General features: G+C 40.7%; 1 protein-coding gene across 1 annotated transcript in view; it reads right to left on the bottom strand.

Annotated features, from left to right (window-relative positions):
* The window catches only part of slc35f1 (solute carrier family 35 member F1), a 60984-nt gene that overhangs the window by 11026 nt on the left and 23786 nt on the right, over positions 1-26172 (bottom strand). The window contains exons 3-5 of the mRNA XM_061900434.1: positions 24287-24414; positions 4478-4637; positions 2346-2502 (exon numbers count right to left, since the gene is read on the bottom strand). Coding sequence (XP_061756418.1) covers positions 2346-2502; positions 4478-4637; positions 24287-24414 — 445 coding nt within the window. The remainder of the gene's footprint in view (positions 1-2345; positions 2503-4477; positions 4638-24286; positions 24415-26172) is intronic.

Below are 26172 nucleotides of genomic sequence, written 5' to 3'. Positions count from 1 at the left end.
GTGTCAACACGGACTACAAAGGCGGAGACGCACAATTTTTTAGGACTTATGCAGATCCCAAATACATATTAGCAAGTACCAGAAGGTAAGAAAAGTTGCTTTTGCATAATATTGTGAAACAAAAAGCCAGATAATATGTCTTACTTTATTCACACACTATAATACTCGTATGATGAAGCACAGTACAATCCATCAAGCGGTGCGGCTTCATAGCTTACCAAAGTCGTACGATAACATTTTGATAGATTTTTGAACACCGTGTAATGTTCTGTATTTTCAATTGAATATATCAAATGTTGGTGTTGTTTACTTGATTCATATTGCAGTCTACACATATCTTGTTTGTGACTGCCATCAAATTGCAATGTATATGTATCTCTACCGGTTACACTTATCATTACAGCCTGTGCCAAATAACATTGCTTTGAGGTCAGTAAGCACAACTAAATAATACGTGCATTAGGCGCACCGGGTTATAAGGCACACTGTCGATTTTTGAGAAAATTCAAGGATTTTAAGTGCGCCTTAATGTCCGAAAAATGCAGTATTTTTCTGATGTAGTGGCATTTGCACTCACGTTAGTTCTGGTGGTTGGATGGCAGGATTGTGTCGATCCCTGGCTGTGGACAACTACTATCAGCTGCGGGAATGCACGTCACTCAAATTAATGCTCGTAACATTAAGCATAAAAATAATTAGAGAGACAGCTTGTATGTCAAAATATTGTAAAAGTTGGGGTACCTGAAAATTCATGTACCCTTGTACAAACAAGGTCTATATATTATAAAGTGAGCCACGACAATCACCTTATATTCTCTCACAAGTAAAGATAACTACACCTTAATACATATGCAAGTTGGACCTAGCCTATTGTGCAAATTGTTCATAAGGGCACCAGACAGAACCACCTTTTTGCTTGTGCGTGTGTGTGATCAATGTTCACACATACGTCATCATACCTCGACTTAGAGGTATATCACCCTGACGCTCTACGAGTCACCCTGGAAAATGAGCTGACAGCTCTCGACTCTGATTCAGGGGACTCTCATTCTTATTGCTTATCTTGTCTTAGAGACAACATCAACATTCTATTGTGTGCATGCAAATGTAGTCGAGGACGATGTGAGTGTGAATGCTTGTTTTTATATACCAGGGGTTGGCTGCCCAAAATGTTGAAAGGGCCATATTGGACCAAAAAAACACAAATCTGTCTGGAGCCGCAAAAAATGAAACACCTTATATAAGAGTAATGATGAAGGCAACATATTAGCTATAATAGCTTACTATTTAAATGTCTGGCGCAGGCTGACGCGAATATTCGTTTGTAGAAATGTTGAAATGTAATATTTATTCGACACATTTTTACAGCATTGGAAATCATAAGTAAAACGCGGGCTTCTCAGAGGGTGAGATAACTCCTGGAAAGGACTAGCTTAGAATGGCCACAGGCATAGATGTGTGTGTCTAAATTAAAGGAAACGTCAGGCTGTCTGGATTTATTACAATCTTTGTAAGCTGGGTAACTTTTGCTGTGGTCTATAATGACACACAAACAATAATCAGACATGCAGCCAATATTACATATACACAATGTGTCAGGAGAGATGCAAATATAAATTAAATACAGAGGACATAAGTAAAGGAACTTAAATGAGCTCAAATATATCAAGAAACGAAAATAATGATACAATGTGTACATACAGTTAGCCTAAATAGCATGCTAGCATCGATTAGCGTGCAAATATGCACTGACCAAATATGCCTGATTACCACTCCCAAAAAGTCAATAACATCAATGAAGCTCATCTTTGTGCATCCACACACAGCATAAAAAGTTTGGTGCACAAAATGAGACAAAGAAGGAGTGGCAAAAAACACGTCTTTCTGTGGCAGCGTAGGAGAAAGTTGTACATGTAAAGAAACTATGGTGAGTTCAAGGACCATCGAAATTGGTACGACAAAACCCCGCTCGCCGAATACTCTCATCAGTGAAGCCCGTTTAATATAAACAGTGGGATTTCTAACAATTAGGGAGGTTTGTGTCATGTTTGTCCTCCTGCAGAAACCATATTAAAGCAAAAAATATATTTAACAATATATTTTTTCACCCATCTTTTTACATTTTCATACATTTTGGAAAAAGCTCCAGGGAGCCTTATAGGGTAGCGCTAAAGATCCGCATTGTATATACATTTGTATATACAGTATGTGACTGTGATTGACCAGGGTAAACAGCGCCACCTCTCATAAGCACCTGCTTACCTGAACAGGGTGAGGGACAGAAAATAAATGTATAGTTTTATATGTTTTATTCTTCCCAGTTAGGACTATAACTAGTTACTCACAGTTGGATTCCGCAGAAGAATGATCCAAATAGACCCATCATTCCCAGGAACTCCACGCGACTCATATTCTTCACTATGAACTCCTCACAGATGTTTGAGATCCCGAACAGTGTTGCTCCCCCCAAAACTAAAATATCACCAAACAACTTTTGCTCACCTGAAAAGAGACAGAAAATATGACGCAAACATTTTAATGTGTAGTTGTTGGGGAATACATATTGCATACTGTTCGAGAAAATGTACAAACCCCAAAACCAGCGAAGTTGGCACATTGTGTAATTCGTAAATAAAAACAATACAATAATTTGTAAATCCTTTTCAACTCATATTCAATTGAATAGACTGCAAAGACAAGATATTTAATGTTCGAAACTAGAAACCATTTTTTTTTTTGCAAATAATCATTAACTTAAAATTTAATGGCAACAACACATTTCAAAAAAGTTGTCACAGGGGCATTTTTACCACTGTGTTACATGGCCTTTCCTTTTAACAACCCTCAGTAAACGTTTGTAAACTGAGGAGACCAATTTTTTAAGCTTTTTAGGTGGAATTCTTTCCCATTCTTGCTTGTTGTACAGCTTAAGTTGTTCAACGGGTGAACAGGCTAGTTGGGAACAGCTGGGTGCCATGAATGGCTTAAAAGCAGCTTTCACAAAATGCTCATTCATACTTTGTGAACAAATGCGTGAGCAAATTGTTGAACAGTTTAAGAAGAGCATTTCTCAACGAGCTATTGCAAGGAATTTAGGGATTTCACTGTCCGCAGTCCGTAATATCGTCAAAAGGTTCAGAGAATCTGGAAAAATCACTGAAAGGCCAAAAACCAACATTGAATTCCCGTGACTTTCGATCCCTCAGGCGGTACTGAATCAAAAACAAACATCAGTGTGTAAAGGATATCACCACATGGGCTCATGAACACTTCACAAAACCACTGTCAGTAACTACAGTTGGTCGTTACATCCCTAAGTGCAAGTTAAAACTGTACTATGCGAAGCAAAAGCCATTTATCAGCAACACCCAGAAACGCCGCCGGCTTCGCTTGACCAACACTCATCTAAGATGGACTGATGCAAAGTGGAAAAGTGTTCTGTAGTCTGATGAGTCCACATTTCAATTAGTTTTTGGAAACTGTAGATGTCGTGTCCTCCAGACCAAAGAGGAAAAGAACCATCCGGACTGTTACAGGCGCAAGGTTGAAAAGCCAGCATCTGTAATGGTATGGGGTTATTAGTGCCCAAGGCATGGGTAACTTACACATCTGTGAAGGCAGCATTAATGCTAAAAGGTACATACAGGGTTTGGAGCAACATATGTTGGCATCCAAGCAACGTTATCATGGACGCCCCTTCTTATTTCAGCAAGACAATGCCAAGCCACGTGTTACAACAACGTGGCTTTTTAGTAAATGAGTGCGGGTACTAGACTGGCCTACCTGTAGTCCACACTTGTCCCCAGTTGAAAATGTGTGGCGCATTATCAAGTGTAAAATACCACAACAGAGACCCTGGACTGTCAAACAACTTTGGCTGTACATCAAGCAAGAATGGGAAAGAATTCCACCGGAAAAACTTCAAAAAACTGTCTCCTCAGTTCCCAAACGTTTGTAAAAAGGAAAGGCCATGTAACACAGTGGTAAAAATGCTTCTGTGACAACGTTTTTGCAATGTGTTGCTGCCATCAAATTCCAAGTTAACTATTATTTGCAAAAAAAAATTAAAGTTCTCAGTTTGAACATTAAACATCTTGTCTTTGCAGTCTATTCAACTGAATATAAGTTGAAAAGGATTCACAAATCATTGTATTCTGTTTTTATTTACGATTTACACAATGTGCCAACTTCACTGGTTTTGAGTTTTGTAGTACACAAATACAAGTAAACTAGTGTTACAAACTTACACACTCAAAAGACTAAGTGTAAGGTAGTACACAAGTGTTACACAAACGCTTGACTATACAAATGAGACACATTTATGCACTCAAAATTGTAAGTGCACGTGTGCAGTTTTTTCATCAAGCGAGTCAGATGAGCATCATTAGGGAGTCTGGGTTATGCTGTTTTTAAAAATGTATTACAGCTATGTCAAGCCTTGTCATGTGCGAGGTTGTTGCAAGTCAAAGGTTCTTACCGAGGCCCTGCTGGCGGCCTAGAAGGACGTCAGCCCCCACCATGCAGCCAATGCCCAGCAGACACAGTAACGTGCCCAAAATATGGACCGCCTTATACCTCACCAGCAGAAAAAAACAAGAAAGCAGCAAGACCACGGGGATGACAAAGCAGTCTAACAGCTGAGAGGAGAAAAAACAGACAAAGTGATTAAAAGAAAAAATACTCAATGTCAACTTTGAATGACAGTGACATCATATTTGAGATGTTCCGTTTTATTTTGCATTTGGTGGTGAAGGGCGGAGAAATGAGCCACACCTGCAACCAGTTTCCAATTACTGTAGAATTATTCTTCAACCCGAAGGCTGTGGTACTGCAGGAAGAGGGCAGATTATTCAACTTTTTCTTTTATAGTATTTTTTACTGAAGTGAATAAATTAACTCATATTATGTTTTGCATATGGTAAATGTTCATATTCATCTTGGAGAAAGCAAAACACTAAGTTTAATTAAATAGTGGTATTTCAGTTTGAGCACATAATAAAATAAGGCCGCTTAGTTTGACATTTGCAGGTGAATTGGATCACTTCTCATAGGAAAGAGACCCTAATTGGGAATTTGGAATGCAAAAGTAATAGCCCTTTCCTTGGGAAGAGACTACCTGTCTAGCTCAACGGCAACAGCATTTAAGGTATAACTTAAAGCAGTTGTTTTCCAGACACTTACCCGAGGAACATCTCCTTTTATGGTCAGGATATGCTGACTTCGCACACACATACAGACAGGAAGGAGGAATATAAAACTGATGGTTTTGGCTTCTCCAATTTAGGATAACCTCATTTTCTTGACCTGACCTCCTCCAGGAACTGCAGTCTTGTATAATGACACTTGCTTGTAATAAAGAAACTTTTGGTTCAGTAAAGCGTCTCCGACGTCTCTTTTGATCCAGCCGCACTGCTGTGTCACCCTTCTGTCCGGACAAGGATGACGAGAACAGAAAAACTGAGAGTGATGTCCTCCCTCTTCATGATCTGTTGTTGTAGTTTTCTCGGCTTTCTGCCTATGTGGTGCCGAATGTAAAAATTCAATCACACTTTTCTAGCTCAATATTTTGCTCTGCTTTTCTTCTCTTTAAATCTAAGTGTTGAATCTATATATAATATTAAATCTAAATGTTGAATCTAAATGTAAATAATAAATCAAAATGTTGAATACAAATATAAAAAAATAAATAAATGGGTTGTACTTTATCGCTTTTCCACCTACAAGGTACTCAAAGCGCTTTGACACTACTTCCACATTTACCCATTCACACACTGATGGAGGGAGCTGCCATGCAAGGCGCTAACCAGCATCCATCAGGAGCAAGGGTGAAGTGTCTTGCTCAGGACACAACGGACATGACGAGGTTGGTACTAGGTGGGGATTGAACCAGGGACCCTCGGGTCGCGCACGGCCACTCTACCACTGCGCCACACCGTCCCCATATACATGTTAACTTATATTTAAATGTTATATCCAAATCTAAATATTAAAACTAAACGTACAAGTTAAATATGAATGCTAAATGTCGAATAGAAATATTAACTCTATATCTAAATGTTAAGTCTAAGTCTAAATGTTAAATATACATTTTTAATCTAACATCTAAATGCTAAATATATTATCATGTTGAATTTAAATATAAATGTTAAATCTACATATTAAATATTAAATATAAATGTTGAATGTAAATCTAAATGTAAAATTCAAATGTAAATGTTTTCAAAATGTAATTGTTCAATCTAAATCCAAATGTTAAAAATATATTTAGATGTCGAATATAAAGGTTATTGACTCTATGTCTGCGAATGTGCCAATCTATTCTTGACTTTACCATTGTACTGTAGTCCACAGAAAGTGAGTGTGTTGTTTCCAGCAAATTAATGTTCATATGTGACAAAATCATGAAGTAACAGTGCAGCGAAATGATGCAAGACACATTCAACTATGTATTCACTGACTCGGTGTAAGGACCGAGAAAGACACGGTAGAAGCGTTGCTATCATCATCAACATTATGGCTGAGGCAAAAGTGAAGCACTCACAGCTGTTTAATGCCCTTGTTTTCAACTTTTGCATGTCTTTTATGCAACACACAATGCACACTCACACCTTTGCAGCTAAACATTTTAACGACACGCATCGATATTGACATTAATCTATCAATAATCATCTGTAATGTTTCGGTTCTTCTCCTAATGGCATTGCACTTCCTCTGTCAGAGATGTGGGCGTTTCAATGTGTGCTCCGAGATGTGGCAATGGTGGGATATTTGCATCTTTTCGAAACAATTAGCTTTACACTTGGTGAGAAATTTAGATGTAATCTTTAGATTGAACATTTATTTTTAACATTTAAATGTAATATTAATGATTAACATTTATATTCTAAAATGTAAACTTAACATAGGTTTAACATTTATATTTATAAATAACATTTACATTTAATATTTATATTCAACATTTACATTCCATATTCAAATTTAACATTTCTGTTAAAAATGTAAATTTTATATTTATAGTAACAATTATGTTTAGTTTTAACATTTAGATTCAACAAATATATGTCCATCATCTTTATTTAACATTGAGATTTAACATTTATATTTTCCTTTAAAGGGTTTTTTTTTTTTGACTTTCGCTAATAATTCGCAATCCTTATGTGATTTTTTTGCAATCCAATTTATGATAATTGGCTCGTTCTAGATGGATAGTAATGGTGCTAATGGAAGTCATCAATTTTGCCTCTAAGTCACTCTAAAAATACATACGTAACCCACCAACAATACCACATTCACATTTCATGACCTGACTATTAACCAAGTATCAACAACACTGTTATTAAATGGGGAAAAATACAAAAAAATAAGCTTGTTTGCAGTACCCGCTTTAATATTTAACCATTAATGTGGATGATGATCCAGTCTTCATCCAAACGGCAAAATATGAACGTCTCCATCAGTCTGCATCCTAGTTAGAGCAGACATTTGAGTTGAGTTGAGTTTGAGTTTATTTCCAACATGCATGCATGCATACAACATGATACATCACAATTTCCAGTTGCTCTATTCAACATGTTCGAAAAGGAGTAGGAAGAAGCAGAGCTTATTTAATCCTACCCCTTTTCCTATACATAACAGTTGCTAAAACGTTTGTTCACTTCCTGTTCTCAATGTATTCACAATATACTCTATAAGTAATCACAATAAAAATAAATAAATAAATAACACTCGGTGAAGTAAGTTACATTTCATATGGTGAGATGAGATTTTCTTGAAAATGAATGGATGAGATAAATTCAGAATGTTTATCATGGTTCTTCTTCTTTGTAATTTGTTAACACTTTAAGTTTGAAGAGTTTCTTGAAGTGGATCATATTAGTACATTGTTTGATTTCTTTGCTTAATCTAATACATAATTTAATTCCACATACTGATATATTGAAGGTCTTAAGTGTTGTATGTGCGTACAAATGTTTTAAATTACATTTTTCTCTAACATTATATTTGTCCTCTTTTGTTGAGAAGAATTGTTGTATATTCTTGGGTAGCAGGTCATGGTTCGCTTTGTGTATTATTTTAGCTGTTTGCAAATTCACTGTCGTGTAATTTCAGTATTTTTGATTCAATAATATAGGGTTTGTATGTTCTCTATATCCAACATTATGATATTATTCTAAGTGATCTTTTTTGTAACACCATTTAAAGGCCTACTGAAACCCACTACTACCCACCACGCAGTCTGATAGTTTATATATCAATGATGAAATATTAACATTGCAACACATGCCAATACGGCCTTTTTAGTTTACTAAATTACAATTACAAATTTCCCGGGAGTTTCGTCTTCCAAACGTCGTGTAATGATGACGTGTATGCAAGACGTCACGGGTTTTTAGGAAGTATGAGCGCTGCACACACACACAGCTAAAAGTCGTCTGCTTTAGCGCCATAATTATACAGTATTTTGGACATATGTATTGCTGAATCTTTTGCAATTTGTTCAATTAATATTGGAGAAGTCACAGTAGAAAGATGGAGTTGGGAAGCTTTAGCCTTTAGCCACACAAACGCACGGTGATTCCTTGTTTAAAATTCCTGGAGGTGAAACTTTCCTATGGATCAGAGCGCGGTCAAGCCAACATGGATCCCTACCAAATGTCAACCAGCAGGTTTCGTTGAGAAAATTGTGGTAAAAGTCAGTTCTTACCGGAGAAAAGCTGAGCTTGTGTCGTCCATGCAGCTGCCGTCGACTACCCTGAGACACTGCGCGTCAAGACACCCGTGGAGACACCCTTCCGACTATCAGGTACTGTTAAACTCACTAAAACACTAGCAACACAATAGAAAGAAAAGGGATTTCCCAGAATTATCCTACTAAATGTGTCTAAAAACATCGGAATCTGTCCCAATTGCGTTTTTTTTTTAACTTTTTTTGTTTAGTTTTTTCTAGTCCATCGCTATCAATACCCTCAAACACAAATCTTTCATCTTCGCTCAAATTAATTGGGAAATTGTCGTTTTCTCGGTCCGAATAGCACTTTTTGTTGGAGGCTCCCATCATAAACAATGTGAATATGTGAGGAGCCCCCACACTTGGGGCGTCATCGTCTGCAACTTTCTGTAGAGGCAGGGCTTTTGTCTAGCACCGAAAGTTGCAAACTTTATCGTGGATGTTCTCGACTAAATCCTTTCAGTAAAAATACGGCAATATCGCTAAATAATCAAGTATGACACATAGAATGGACCTGCTATCCCCGTTTGAATAAGAACATCTCATTTCAGTAGGCCTTTAATGAATGGAGTGTACTTTTGCAGTTATTTCCCCTGCAGCGATGATCATTTGGGCTGCACCATCCCTTCAACACAGCCCAGTGTTGGATACATAGTCCCAGTCGTTGCCCCCTGAGTAGCCTCAGCCACCCCTATCTGCGCTCTCTTTTGGTTACATGAGGTCTTGGCTTGGAGCAGGATGGTAAGATTGTGGCAGCAACAGACCCCCCTATTATTGATCCCTCGTTTTTCGTGGGACTGATCTTAAGCACCATAGTGGATGACTACGGTAGGGTGTGCTTATGTTTTAAGGTATTTATTTTTGTTGGCAAGGTATTTATTTTTGTTGGCTATCTGTGCTTCGGAGAACCTTGGCAACATCCTTATTGCTGTGGTGGTCAATGTACCACTATATCCATGAGTCGTAATCAGATTTAGGATGGTCGGATTTTCTGATGTAGACCATCTATAGGAGTTGCAAGGTCTATTCATAGCTGCTGACTGTCTTATTTGATCAAAATACATTTTTGGATGGGCTTTCCTCTTATGAAGGCTGAGCCCTGGGACAGAGCCAAATGTTTTCGAGAATGATGTACATGCATGGTTGTCCAAAATGGTTTTGACTTTTTAGGAGCTCCAAACTTAGGGCCAAGAAATGCAGCTGATCTGATGGTTTGGAAGGATCTGAAGCATTTACGGAAAATTATTTTAATCCATTTAGCTTTATGAAACCCTCTGAGATGTTCTAAGGCATTAGGAGCTGTTTCAAGTGCCATTCCACAATGTTTAACTCCTCTTGCCAGAGAATTTGGAGGTTCATCACAATGTGATCAGGAAATCTATCCGGGTAGATTTTAAAGAAAGCCTTCTTGTCTTCACATGACATAGTCATCATAGATGAAGTATAATTTAGGACTACTGTACGGGGAACGGCACACCATAATGAAGGTGCTGTAAACGGATCACGATATAAAGAAGTTGGCTTCACTTACCGCTTGCTACGGCCAATGGCTTGCTCTACGGTAGGAGGTGTGATGGGGGCCTAGGCATCTGTAAATTAACCTTTTTTTTTTTTTTTGCTGCTGCTTGCGCTGTGGAAGGTAGCTGGATCGCCAGTAGCTCTGTGGTTCTAGATCTTTTAAACTTTTAAACTTACTGTATCTTTTATCTTTAATTATTATTATTATTTATTAGATCTCATAAACTTATATTTTATCTTTTATCGTTTATCTTTTTTATGTTTTCCTTGAAGACGTAGTGAATCCCTGTACATAGCCAATGGATACTTTTTGCAGTTTTTAAAGACCAGGAGCCAGCTTTCTTTCTTATTCGAAATAGGAGCTGCTCACTCTGAAAACAATGGGGCGTACTGGTGGAGGACACTCGATTCCAACAGAGCTAAGGAATAATCCTCGGGGCTGCAAAGCAGGGGCTAAGCTAAAGGCTAAGTGAGAGGAAAATCGACGGGGCTACAAACCATCCATTACTTCTGTCATCATGGGGAATGTGAACTCGCTGCCGAACAGAATCGACGATCTTCATGGACTAAAAAGCAAGTGTGCGTATCGAGAGAGCAGCCTGTTTATTTTCCAAGGCAGCACCCCCCTCCACCACCTCTACGCAGACATTAGTCATCTCTGCGGACCAGGTCAGGGGTCAACTGAGGAAGCTACAGACTAGGAAAGCAGCAGGCCCAAACAAGGTCTGCCCCCGACTCCTGAAGACCTGTGCTGCAGAACTGGGTGAACCACTCCAGTGGATCTTCAACCTCAGCCTGCAGCTGGGGAGAGTGCCCACCCTCTGGGAGACGTCGTGCATCGTTCCAGTTCCAAAAAAGAACTGCCCCAGTGAGCTGAACGACTACAGACCAGTGGCGGTCACCTCTCATATAATGAAGATAATGGAGCGGCTCTTTCACTCGATTCCAACAGAGCTAAGGACTAATCCTCGGGGCTGCAAAGCAGGGGCTAAGCTAAAGGCTAAGTGAGGGGAAAATCGACGGGGCTACAAACCATCCATTACTTCTGTCATCATGGGGAATATGAACTCGCTGCCGAACAGAATCGACGAGCTTCATGGACTAAAAAGCAAGTGTGCGTATCGAGAGAGAGCAGCCTGTTTATCTTCCAAGGCAGCACCCCCCTCCACCACCTCTACGCAGACATTACTCATCTCTGCGGACCAGGTCAGTGGTCAACTGAGGAAGCTACAGCCTAGGAAAGCAGCAGGCCCAAACAAGGTCTGCCCCCGACTCTTGAAGACCTGCGCTGCAGAACTGGGTGAACCACTCCAGTGGATCTTCAACCTCAGTCTGCAGCTGGGAAGAGTGCCCACCCTCTGGGAGACGTCGTGCATCGTTCCAGTTCCAAAAAAGAACTACCACAGTGAGTTGAACGACTACAGACCAGTGGCGCTCACCTCTCATATAATTAAGACAATGGAGCGGCTCTTTCTCAGCCTCCTCAGACCACAGGTGCAACATGCCCAGGACAGCCTGCAGTTTGCGTATCAGGCAAGCGTTGGTGTGGAGGATGCTATCCTTTACCTGCTGCACCGAGCCCACTCACACCTGGATAAGGGAAATGGTAAGGTGAGGATCTGGACTTCTCCAGTGAGGACATTGATACTATCCAGCTGGACACAATGCGAGTGGACCCCTGCCTGGTTGCCCGGATTTCAAACTTCCTCACCGATAGGCCACCGTAAGTCAGACTGAAGGACATCACGTCTGACACTGATCAGCAACACCGGAGTACCGCAGGGATCGGTGCTGGCCCCCCTTCTCTTCACCCTGTACACCGCTGACTTCTGCTACAACTCAGAGTAGTGTCACGTCCAGAAGTATGCGGATGCCACAGCCATCGTCGGGTGCATCGGGGCGGCAGAGAGGAGGAGTTTCGGAGCCTGGTGAGGGGCTTTGCTGTCTGGTGCCACAGGAACTTCTTGCAGCTCAATCTGTCAAAGACCAAGGAGTGGTCATTGACTTTGGGAGGTCGAGTCCAAGGACACAACCTATTGTGATCAAGGGAGTCGAGGTACAGACCGTGGACTCATTCAAGTACCTCTGGGTTTGGGTGGACAATAAACTGGACTGGACTGTTAACACGGACCACTTGTACAGGAAAGGACAGAGCAGGCTGTACTTCCTGAGGAGGCTGCACTCCTTCAACATCTGTAAAAAAAACTCTTGTGGATGTACTACCAGTCTGTGGTTGCCAGTGTTCTGTTCTACATCGTAGTGTGCTGAGGGCAGTACATCTAAGAAGAACAGCTCCACACTGGAGAAACTGATCAGGCGGGCCGGTTCTACATCCGGAATAAAACTGGACTCACTGGTGACGGTGGCAGAGAAGCAGACTATGGAAAAACTAGTGAGCATCATGGATGATGCCCGTCACCCTCTGCATACCAAAGGAGCCTGTCCAGTTATATTCCATCATTCCATTGCTTCATCCCAAGTGCAGGACTAATAGAGTAAAAAACTCCTTTGTCCCACACACCATTAGAATGAACAACTCCTCTCTGGGGAGGGGGGCGGGGGTACAAGGATGACAGGGGATGCAAAACAATAATAGTGAAATACTTTTTCATAACATCGTCACTAGTGCCTAGTTTCTCTTGTTATATTCTTATTTTATTGTTATGTTTTTATTTTCATTGTTACTTTTTATTTTTCTTCTTAGTGTAGTATTTTTCTATTTTATTTCCATTTTTACCCCCATTATTTACTTTTTAAATTCGATCTCAATTCTGTACACTGCTGCTGGAATTTTAATTTTCCTGAGGGAACTCTCCTGAAGTAATCAATAAAGTACTATCTATCTATCTATCTATCTATCTATCTATCTATCTATCTATCTATTAGGGGTGTAACGGTACGTGTATTTGTATTGAACCGTTTCGGTAAGGGCGTTCTGGTTCGGTGCGGAGGAGTACCGAACGAGTTCCACACGAACATAGCTGCTCCACTCCGCTCTGCCTCTGTCTCCTGCACAGCACCCAGCATTGTCCCTCCCACACAACCATCTGATTGGTTACAACAGTAGCGATAACAAGCCAATCAGCAGTGCGTATTCAGAGCGAATCGAGTGAGCGCTTCAGCGTCGAGCATATAGGCGTTTAGCAGGTGAGCAACGGACTTTCCCCAAGTTATACTAAACAATTCCAAGTCAACTACTTTCTAAAAATCACTATGAGCCTATTGACCTTCTAGAAACAAACTCATTCGCAGTACTGGCTTTAGGTGAAGGCTAGTTAGCTTTTAGCGTAACGTTAGCTAATTTTGCGGTGTGTGCATGTGCGTGTGCGTGTGTGTGTGTGTGTGTGTGTGTGTGTGTGTGTGTGTGTGTGTGTGTGTGTTGTTTTCTTACTGTACCGAAAATGAACGAAAATGAACCGAACCGTGACCTCTAAACGCACCGAACCGAAATTTTTGTGTACCGTTACACCCCAAATATCTATCTATCTATCTATCTATCTATCTATCTATCTATCTATCTATCTATCTATCTATCTATCTATCTATCTATCTATCTATCTATCTATCTATCTATCCATCTATCTATCTATGTTATTATGATGGTGCCTGTTGCCACATTAATTATATACTTACATCATGTTTATAAATACTTGATGGAGGTGTGTATTTTAGAGCGCCCTATAGGCGGAAGAGTCGGCTCCATTGACTTCATTGTTAGCTGACTAATTAACGTTTATTTACGGGAGTAAGAAAGGCATATATGGAGGATAGGCAAAATAATAAAAAAATAAGTGCTGTTGCCCTTTAACATTTCGATTCAACATTTATTTTCAGCATTTCATTTTTACCCCAAATGAGAAGAAAATGAGCTACATGTGAGAAAAGTGAGTTGCCAGAGAAGTGTAATTGAATTTTTACACATGGCAACCTATATCTGCCAGCCTCAATGCTCAGCCCCAGCTAGCCTTCTTGGTCTGGTCTTTTTTTTTACGTTGCCCTTTTGTTTTTTAACTGCACTATTGCCGTTCTTTATTTCCAGAGAAGATTTCTGATTGTTGTTCCGTTTGCTGATGCATTCGCTCGTAGTGAGCAAGCCATGAAACCTTTATTTTGTTCTCAACTATGTCACTGTTTCTGCACCCGGGGTCATGGCATCAGAGGGCAGATTCAGTGTGACAATCAGAGGTTTTGTGTTGAAATCTCTGTGAGAACATCTCTGTGTGGAATTTGCATGTTCTCCCCTCGTTGTGTATTGTATGTATGTATTAATATTCGTCTCTATGTATGTATGTGCATCTGGATGTCAATGTGCGTATGTATGTCTGTATAATATACGATATGTTTGTCTCACAGTATGTGCAGGAGCCAAAGTGCGGCCCAGCCACCCAGAAAGCCCTAACCAAAACAGCAAGCGCGGAGGCAAGGGAATAAGGGATGACCGGCCCCTTGCAGGCAGGCTGGCCAGCGACAGGACCTCCAGAACCGGGCCTAACATGTCGCTGGGCAGGTCAGCGGTAGGCCAGAGACAGATGCGCCCGGTTGAGGCCAAGGCACAGGAGAAATAGGAGACAACCACCATGCAAGCCAGCGAGACAGGATCCCTTGCCCTAAGAGGCCCACAGACTGGATGGGAAGACCGCCTTGCCCCACAAGAAACCAGGCCTCCATGAAACCAACCCGCGCCCAAGAAGTTGGGCCCCCTCAGGATCCCAGTCCGAGACAATATTTTTTTCACCCATCCTCCCCCATCCTTTTTCTAATCTTTTACGGGGCGCCTCGTGATGACCAGTCAGCCTTCTTATGGGTTGTTATGTAAGCCTGTACACTGTTTGTTTCTAATCTTGAACAGGTTTGTGCTGAACACATTTAGTTGTACTTGTGCAATGACAATATCAATCCATCAAATCATAAGTTTGTTTGTTGACACCCTCGGTTTGAATGTTGCTGACGCTACATGCTGATTGTTTAAAAATTCAGAGTTAAGAAACTGCTAAGTTGCTGCTCGCCAAGACCTGCCAACCTTAAACAAATTTTAGGAGCACCACGACATTCCCGTTGACGCTGTCCTGTCTTTTTATACAAACTTTCTTTCTCTCCAAACCTTTCCTACTGAGGCCTGCATACTGAATCATGAAAAATAAAAAAATACGGCGGCCCAGTAAAAAAGTTTTTGATTCTGTAAAAAAAAAATTATATATATATATATATATATATATATTTATATATATATATATATATATATATATATATATATATATACATACCTACACACATACATACCCATCCATCCATGTATTTTTCAACCACTTTTGGGGTCGCGGGGGGCGTTGGCGCCTATCTCAGCTACAATCGGGCGGAAGGCGGGGTACACCCTGGACAAGTCGCCACCTCATCGCAGGGCCAACACAGATAGACGGACAACATTCACACTCACATTCACACACTAGGGCCAATTTAGAGTTGCCAATCAACCTATCCCTAGGTGCATGTATTTGAAAGTGGGAAAATGCTGGAGTACCCAGAGGGAACCCACGCATTAACAGGGAGAACATGCAAACTCCACACAGAAAGATCCCAAGCCTGCGATTGAACCCAGGACTGCAGGACCTTTGTATTGTGAGGCAGACGCACTAACCCCTCTGCCACCGTGAAGCCCATACATACATACAGTACATACATACATACATACGTACATACATACATACATACATACATACATACATACATATATATATATCCATCCATCGTCTTCCGCTTATCCGAGGTCGGGTCGCGGGGGCAACAGCCTAAGCAGGGAAACCCAGACTTCCCTCTCCCCAGCCACTTCGTCTAGCTCTTCCCGGGGGATCCCGAGGCGTTCCCAGGCCAGCCGGGAGACATAGTCTTCCCAACGTGTCCTGGGTCTTCCCCGTGGCCTCCTACCGGTTGGACGTGCCCTAAACACCTCCCTAGGGAGGCGTTTGGGTGGCATCCTGACCAGATGCCCGAACCACCTCATCTGGCTCCTCTCGATGTGAAGGAGCAGCGGCTTTACTTTGAGTTCCTCCCGGATGGCAGAGCTTCTCACCCTATCTCTAAGGGAGAGCCCCGCCACACGGCGGAGGAAACTCATTTCGGCCGCTTGTACCCGTGATCTTATCCTTTCGGTCATGACCCAAAGCTCATGACCATAGGTGAGGATGGGAACGTAGATCGACCGGTAAATTGAGAGCTTTGCCTTCCGGCTCAGCTCCTTCTTCACCACAACGGATCGGTACAACGTCCGCATTACTGAAGACGCCGCACCGATCCGCCTGTCGATCTCACGATCCACTCTTCCCTCACTCGTGAACAAGACTCCTAGGTACTTGAACTCCTCCACTTGGGGCAGGGTCTCCTCCCCAACCCGGAGATGGCACTCCACCCTTTTCCGGGCGAGAACCATGGACTCGGACTTGGAGGTGCTGATTCTCATTCCGGTCGCTTCACACTCGGCTGCGAACCGATCCAGCGAGAGCTGAAGATCCCGGTCAGATGAAGCCATCAGGACCACATCATCTGCAAAAAGCAGAGACCTAATCCTGCGGTTACCAAACCGGAACCCCTCAACGCCTTGACTGCGCCTAGAAATTCTGTCCATAAAAGTTATGAACAGAAAGGGTGACAAAGGACAGCCTTGGCGGAGTCCAACCCTCACTGGAAATGTGTTCGACTTACTGCCGGCAATGCGGACCAAGCTCTGGCACTGATCGTACACGGAACGGACCGCCACAATAAGACAGTCCGATACCACATACTCTCTGAGCACTCCCCACAGGACTTCCCAAGGGACACGGTCGAATGCCTTCTCCAAGTCCACAAAGCACATGTAGACTGGTTGGGCAAACTCCCATGCACCCTCAAGAACCCTGCCGAGAGTATAGAGCTGGTCCACAGTTCCACGACCAGGACGAAAACCACACTGTTCCTCCTGAATCCGAGGTTCGACTATCAGACGTAGCCTCCTCTCCAGTACACCTGAATAAACCTTACCGGGAAGGCTGAGGAGTGTGATCCCACGATAGTTGGAACACACCCTCCGGTCCCCCTTCTTAAAGAGAGGAACCACCACCCCGGTCTGCCAATCCAGAGGTACCGCCCCCGATGTCCACGCGATGCTGCAAAGTCTTGTCAACCAAGACAGCCCCACAGCATCCAGAGCCTTAAGGAACTCCGGGCGGATCTCGTCCACCCCTGGGGCCTTGCCACCGAGGAGCTTTTTAACTACCTCAGCGACCTCAGCCCCAGAAATAGGAGAGTCCACCACAGATTCCCCAGGCACTGCTTCCTCATAGGAAGACGTGTTGGTGGGATTGAGGAGGTCTTCGAAGTATTCCTTCCACCTATCCACAACATCCACAGTCGAGGTCAGCAGAACACCATCCGCACCATACACGGTGTTGATAGTGCACTGCTTCCCCTTCCTGAGGCGGCGGACGGTGGTGCAGAATCGCTTCGAAGCCGTCCGGAAGTCGTTTTCCATGGCTTCCCCGAACTCTTTCCATGTCCGAGTTTTTGCCTCCGCGACCGCTGATGCTGCACACCGCTTGGCCTGTCGGTACCTGTCCACTGCCTCCGGAGTCCTATGAGCCAAAAGGACCCGATATATATATATATATATATATATATATATATATATATATATATATATATATATATATATATATATATATATATACATATATATATATATATGTATATATATATATATATATATACACATATATATACATATATATATATATGTATGTATGTATGTATGTATGGGCTATATATATTGTATATGTATATGTACATCCATCCATCCATTTTCTACCGCTTATTCCCTTTCAGTACAGGCTAAATGTCTGGACACACCTTCTCATTTCAATGTGTTTTCTTTATTTTCATGACTGTCACTGAAGGCATTAAAACTATGACACCTGTGACGTGAAAACCATTTCAGGTGAATACCTCTTGAAGCTCATCGAGAGAATGCCAAGAGCGCGCAAAGTAGTAATCAGAGCAAAGGGTGGCTATTCTGAAGAAACTAGAAACTAATTTTCTGTTATTTCACCTTTTTTTGTTAAGTACATAACTCCACATGTGTTCATTCATAGTTGTGATGCATTCAGTGACAATCTACAATGTAAATAGCAGAGGTGGGACCAAGTCATTGTTTTGCAAGTCACAAGTCTTTGACCTCAAGTCTCGAGTCAAGTCCCGAGTCAATACAAGCAAGTCCGAGTCAAGTCCAAAGTCAATACTGGAAAGTCTCAAGTCAAGTCCCAAGTCCTGCATTTTGGGTTTCGAGTCATTTCAAGTCTTTTTAACCACAGACTAATATATGTACACAGATTGTGTATGCTTTTAAAACGCTGTATTTATTATTTTAAAAAAAACAGTAATGACATTGCACTTCATAATAGCACTATTAACCAGTTATTCTAAACATTTACCTCATTCCTTTACAGAATAAACACATTTGAAAAAACAAGTGCAACTGTACTTACTTGCACAAAAGTGTTAACATTGTATTTCCATGGAATATTGCGTTGTAACTAGTCCCACAGCAGTTTATATCATGTTGTTACCTTATCTCATTGATCTCATCTCATACTGTATGTTTATGTGTGCGTACACATGAAAAACAACAAATACATGAACATAACAATGAACAGTGCTGTACTTGTTAGATGTCAGGGCTCTATGGAATATGTACACATATTCTTAATATAGTATACATTTTAACTGACCTTTATTTGACTCTGTTTGTCTTTTTGTAGGTGGCTAAAATATGCGGTGCTGCTGACCGCCGTCTAACGTTACGTTACTGTGTGTGATACATTCACTAACGTAAGGTTATGTGTAGGTATCTCATGCAACCCTGCTTAAAAAAAATATCACTTGACAAAAAGTATGAATAAGGTAGCAAACTGCAGTGGACGCAACAGATTGCCGTGTTTGCAATGACGTTATAACCATAGACATCTTATAAGTAGACGCAGAATTGGCTGCTGAGACGCAAGCAATTTGGCCGCCATCTTGAAGTGGTGATGAGGAGCCGGCAAGCAGCCTAAACCGACAGTTGACAGGTAGAAAACAAAGTTGCTGGGCTGGTATTCCGCGTTTTCCTGCTCAATTGAGCGGACTATTGAAAATAGGAATTGGAGGATTACTTTTCACAAGTAAGATTTAACATTGACATATTATTGGTTGTATTTTGTGAAAAGAATATTACCACAGAGTTAAGCAGGAGCAAAGAACTACAATATTTGTATGTGAAAATCACGAAGAAATCTTCTGGGGGAGGATGACCCCCCTACAGGTATTTGGTTTACAAACTTTCAGGCCCACCTAAAACAAAATTCACCAGCCGCAATTGATTATGATGCATTCTCATTTTATTGTAACCACAGATAAGTCTTCAAGTAACAATAATCAAATACTAACTTTGTTGAGTAAAACAGAATTTTGTTTTATTCTGAATCCAGTGAAACAGATTGGTGGTTTTAGCTAAAATAAAGACTTTCAGGTGTTTATATATGTTCAATCACTGTAAACATGATCATTTAAAGGAAGAATGTAATAGAAAATATCAATACAAAGTGTCCAGACAGAATAAACTCTCTGTTGTTGCAGCAACAGAGATAAAGTCTATATCAGTGATTCTCAACCTTTTTTCAGTGATGTACCCCCTGTGAACATGTTTTTAATTCAAGTACCCCCTAATCAGAGCAAAGCATTGTTGGTTGAAAAAAGAGATAAAGAAGTAAAATACAGCACTATGTCATCAGTTTCTGATTTATTAAACTGTATAACAGTGCAAAATATTGCACAATTGTAGTGGTCTTTCTTGAACTATTTGAAAAAAAAAGATGTAAATATAACTAAAAACTTGTTGAAAAATAAACAAGTGATTCAATTATAAATACAGATTTCTCCACATAGAAGTAATCATCAACTTAAAGTGCCCTCTTTGGGGATTGTAATAGAGATCCATCTGGATTCATCAACTTCATTCTAAACATTTCTTCACAAAAAAGAAATCTTTAGCATCAATATTAATGGAACATCCATCCATTTTCTACCGCTTATTCCCTTTCGGGGTTGCGGGGGGCGCTGGCGCCTATCTCAGCTACAATCGGGCGGAAGGCAGGGTACACCCTGGACAAGTCGCCACCTCATCGCAGGGCCAACACAGATAGACAGACAACATTCACACACTAGGGCCAATTTAGTGTTGCCAATTAACCTATCCCCAGGTGCAATATTAATGGAACATGTCCACAAAAAATCTAGCTGTCAACACTGAATATTGCATTGTTGCATTTCTTTTCACACTTTATGAATTTACTTTCATATATTGTTGGAGTATTTTTCAATAAATATATTTATAAAGGATTTTGAATTGTTGCTATTTTTATAATATTTAAAAATATATCATGTACCCCTTGGGATACCTTCAAGTACCCCCATTTGAGAACCTCTGGTCTATAGGTCCGTAGAATATATAGATATCTAATGTATTCATACATTGTTTATGTAGGATATACGCATGTATATACAACCTAATCATATTGTTTCTTCAACTTCAAAATAGCTGACTGTTTTTCCCCCTTCTCTGGGATTATATTCCCAGTTTTGATCTCAGACGTCTGGTCACTTATAGCATATAAGAATATTCTATTTCTGTTAAACAAATTATGAACACGCCAAGACATGTGTCCTTTATCATAGTTACACGAATGACAAAAAAGCGCGTGAATATAAGTGGTATTCAGTGAGGTAATATGAATTAAATGCTCTGACAGTTCATTGTTCCTACCAAATGAATTGCACTGAGTGGAGCGGATCACCACTCCAAGATGGCGGCCCCGCATCTCGTTTGCGGCAATAGGCAGTAGCGCTCGATGCTGCGTACCCTTATAAGATGTCTATGGTTATAACGTTAACAGTGAGTTTACAGCCTCACTGATTTAACTACACAGCAAATAAAAGTCACGTTACTCAGCCAATAAACGTTAGCTTACATTCAAAACGTACCCTTCTTTGTGCAACTTCAAATGTCGAACGAAGTTGTAAATTGATGCGTCTCCGTCTGTAATCTTCCAACCGCATGTTTTGCATACGGCAATTCCTGTTTTGTTGACCAAGTCGTAGTTTTAATACCCGAACGAAACACTTTATGGCATAATTTTCTTCACTTATTCTTCTGTTGTTTGAAAGCTCTTCTCCGTTGGTTTTCCTGCAATTTGATTGGGTGAATGCTGTGTGACGAAAACAACGTGGATGTAATTTGATTGGCTGTTGTACTGACAGGTAGCGCACAGGCTGTCATCGCACACACGCTGATACACTTCCGTACACAATGGAAGATACGGAGCGCTCCTGAATAACTTTTTAATCGTTGGGTTTTGGGGAAAGTAGCAAGTCATGTCAAGTCAAAAGGCTCAAGTTCAAGTCAAGTCACAAGTCACTGATGTTAAAGTCTAAGTCGAGTTGCAAATCGTTTTACATTTTGTCAAGTCGAGTCTAAAGTCATCAAATTCATGACTCGAGTCTGACTCGAGTCCAAGTCATGTGACTCGAGTCCACACCTCTGGTAAATAGTTATGAAAATTAAAAGTTAAAGTTAAAGTACCACTGATAGTCACACACACACTAGGTGTGCTGAAAGTACCCTCTGCATTTTGACCCCTCCCCTTGTTTCACCCCCTGGGAGGTGAGGGGAGCAGTGAGCAGCAGCGGTGGCCACCCTCGGAAATCATTTTGTAATTTAACCCCAAATTCCAACCCTTGTGGCTGGGTGCCAAGCAGGGAGGTAATTGGTCCCATTTTTATAGTCTTTGGTATGACTCGGTTTGAACTCACGATTTAATAATCTTAGGGCGGACACTCTAACCACAAGGCCACTGAGCAGGTTATAAAATAAAATGAAAATGAAATAAAGAAAACGCATTGAATGACAAGGTGTGTCCAAACTTTTGGCCTGTACTGTATGTGTGTATATATATATATATATATACACAGTTTTAAAACGAAGCCTCGGAAAAAATATACAAGACTTGGGAAATGGAAGATAGTTTATGGTACAAAAATAAACACCTATGACCTTCCAGGGACAAATAAAGCTATACTGACATTATTCAATCAACGGAAGGAGCTACAATATCAGAACAATCGGATACCTGAACAATGGCAGGGGATCAAAACAAAAGAAATGGAAGAGTTAGAGCAGAGCACACACATGAATGATGTGACTGGGCTCCTGAGGAAGCTTAGGTCCTTTAATGTGTGCAGCAAACTTTTGGAGACCCTTTTTTTTAGTCTGTTGTGGCCTGTACTTTGCAGTGGTTTGTTGGGGGAGCAGCACCAGCAAAAGGGACTTAAACTGGATTGACAAACTGATCTGGAAAGCCGGCCAAACTATTGGCACGCAGTTGGAGGCGTTTGTGTCAGTGAGGGACAAAAGAACACTGGACAAACTGCTCGCCATCATGGACAATCCTGTTTACCCACTCCACCAGACAATTGAGGGACAGCGGAGTTCATACTCCAACAGGCTCCTTCAGCTTCGTTCCCACAGTGTTCAATTAAAGAACTCCTTCATTCCGCACTCCGTCCAGCTGTATAATAAATTGCCATACAGCATTAAATGATATCTGTCTATTACATGAACGCTTCTATGTCAGCTACCTCTATTTGTTTACAATGTATATTTTCTGCTGGATCTACTCTCTATTTTATGCTGCCCTTTTTTCTGCTGCAGCTGTTACATACACTGTAATATTGTACAGGGTAATTGGGATTTGTTATATATTGCATATATTATACAAACCTCGTTTCCATATTAGTTGGGAAATTGCGTGAGATGTAAATATAAACGGAATACAATGATTCGCAAATAATTTTCAACCCATATTCAGTTGAATATGCTACAAAGACAAGATATTTGATGTTCAAACTGATAAACATTTTTTTTTGTAAATAATCATTAACTTTAGAATTTGATGCCAGCAACACGTGACAAAGAAGATGGGAAAGGTAGCAATAAATACTGATAAAGTTGAGGAATACTCATCAAACACTTATTTGGAACATCCCACAGGTGTGCAGGCTAATTGGGTGCCATAATTGGGTATAAAAACAGCTTCCCAAAAAATGCTCAGTCAGAAAGGACGGGGCGAGGTACACCCCTTTACTGCGTGAGCAAATAGTCAAACAGTTTAAGAAAAACTTTTCTCAAAGTGCAATTGCAAGAAATTTAGGGATTTCAACATCTTCGGTCCATAATACCACCAAAAGGTTCAGAGAATCTGGAGAAATCACTCCACATAAGCGGCATGGCCGGAAATTACATTGATTGACCGTCACCTTCGATCCCTCAGACGGCACTGTATCAAAAACTGACATCAATCTCTAAGGGATATCACCACATGGGCTTAGGAACACTTCAGAAAACCACAGTTCGTCGCTACATCTGTAAGTGCAAGTTAAAGCTCTACTATGCAAAGCGAAAGCCATTCATCAACAACATCCAGAAACGCCACCGGCTTCTCTAGGCCCGAGATCATCAAATATGGACTGATGCAAAGTGTAAAATTATTTATTTTGCGAAGCGAGTTTGACCTGGCAGTAATTCAAGGCAGGCGCATACTATATGCCATGCGGAAATTCAAGGAAATACGGTAATTATTATTTGCAAAAAAACCTGGAACCCTAAAGTTGCTGGCACGGTCACTCTACCAACCAAGCTATACCGCCCCAAAAATATAATATAATATAATATTATAATAAATCAGTATATATTATCTACTGTGTATATAATATGTAAATATTACATATATATTATATTTTATATTTCTGCTATGGTATATTTTTAGTGTACTTTATATCTGCATTATCCTTTCCATCCTTTGTATCTGACCTACTGTGTGGAACAATTTCCCTTGTGGATCAATACAGTTGTTGAAACAGTGTCGTTGAAGCAGGGAAGAAATATCTGCATGAATGAGAATGGGACCAAAAGTAAATACATACCTGTACACTGGACAGTGTGGTGTATTGGTAAGCTTTTAGTATCAGGTAGTTGGCCTCGATGTCAATAAACCCTAGAATCATGTACTTCCACCAGCGCTGCTTCAAGATCGCCAACAAGTTGCCTTCCCCTGCGGCAACACAACAGAGATACAAAGTAAATACTCAGTAACTCAGCAACACTGGTTTTGTTCACCAGCTAAGATTTCATTGGCTTTGCTTTTATTTCCCACATTTTCAGGGTCAGGTTTTGAAAATTACATATGCATATTTTTGAGACGTTCTGAGAAGGAAACATGCATGTGATTTGTCAACCATTAGACTGCACTCCTGCACACGGGGGTGTGTGTGCATCTGGGGTGGAGAGGATGCAAAGGAGAAGTTGAGATAATAGCAGAATCAAAGCTTTTGTTGTTGCTTGATTATTATCATCTAGTTCAAATCTGGGCAAATTAAGGCCCGGGGGCAGCATAGGCCCGTTAAGCTTTTCAATTTGGCCCACCGGACATTCCCAAATACTTTTTTTAGATCTTTAAGATGGAAACTGTAGCTGCCATCATGATGTGCAGTGATGTTTTCAAATGACCTTAAGTCTTGAACTATACAAAGTATTTCAATGGTTGCAATCTGCGCTTTCGCATGATATACCAGTTATTATGGTAATCTAAGTCACAGCAGCTCAGACTAGGCAACAAGCAGTGTGGGTGGGGAGCGTTTCCACGGAGTGTTTCCAGAGCGGCCAGCCTTTAATGCGGGTGTCAGGGACAGACGTAGAAGGAGATATTCACAACAAAGTTCTAAAGCGTAGTGGTATATCAGATGTATCAGATTGTAGGTAGAAGGGTTTTATTACCCTCCGCGTTCATATTTCACTGTGTTTGTTGCATTTTTGTTGCGTTTTGCTTGATTGTAAAATATGTCGATCGAGAGGGGGTGTGACGTTCATATGTTGTCAACATTCAGTGTTTTATCGTTCATAGTTATGACTGTAAATCTCACAATCTGTATTTTCATGTACATTCTGGGTGTCTCATTCAGTAAAAAAATAAATAAATTCCATTCCATTTAAGGCGTTCTATCATAACGTTTTTAGCATTCAATCAGACATTATTGTGAGGTTTTGTATTAGTGTTCCTAAAAATAGATATACCGGCCCATAGACACATTTGTTTCTGTAAATGTGGCCCCTCGATTCAAAATAATTGCCCAGGCTTGATCTAGTTCAAAGTTTATAAATATTACACATACCTTTAAAATACAATAATTTTTTGTATGTTTGATGTTCATCTGTATTTTTGTATATGCATATTTTTGTATGTGTTTGGTTTTATAAGACATATTAGTAAACATTTGGATTTAATATAATTCATATTTTGTACCATATTTTTAATTTATAAGTAATTTTGTCTTGGTTAATAGAAAAGCGTGTGTGTGTGTGTGTGTGTGTGTGTGTGTGTGTGTGTGTGTGTGTGTGTGTGTGTGTGTGTGTGCGTGTGTGTGTGTGGAAACCGGTGAACAAGTTAGAACATAAATCATGGTCCCAATACGGAAAACCATTGCATCTGATAGAGAATGTCTCATTTGCACCCCTGGTGGTGAAATCTATCAAAATGAGGGTGGTCCCAAAAAGGAGGGATTTTTCAAATTGACTGTGTGTTGGTTTTAAAAGTACTTCCCCTCTGGTCAACATATGAAATACTCTAACAAGTGTGTGTAAGAAATGCGCCCCCTTTGGCCGAAATTAATTTAAAAAATAAAACAAATATGTATGTAGAGACATACTGTAATAACGTGAAGTAAATAAAGAAGATTAAAAAACATGTGACGCTTTGGTCGCCTGGTGATGCGGGTTCCGTTCTCCCAAGGTTGCAGACGGGCTTTGGACACAG

This window comes from Nerophis ophidion, linkage group LG05 (assembly GCF_033978795.1).
Source record: "Nerophis ophidion isolate RoL-2023_Sa linkage group LG05, RoL_Noph_v1.0, whole genome shotgun sequence".
NCBI classification, from domain to species: domain Eukaryota; kingdom Metazoa; phylum Chordata; class Actinopteri; order Syngnathiformes; family Syngnathidae; genus Nerophis; species Nerophis ophidion.
The sequence above is the reverse complement of the archived record's forward strand: the minus strand, read 5'-3'. Positions and strand labels throughout refer to the sequence as shown.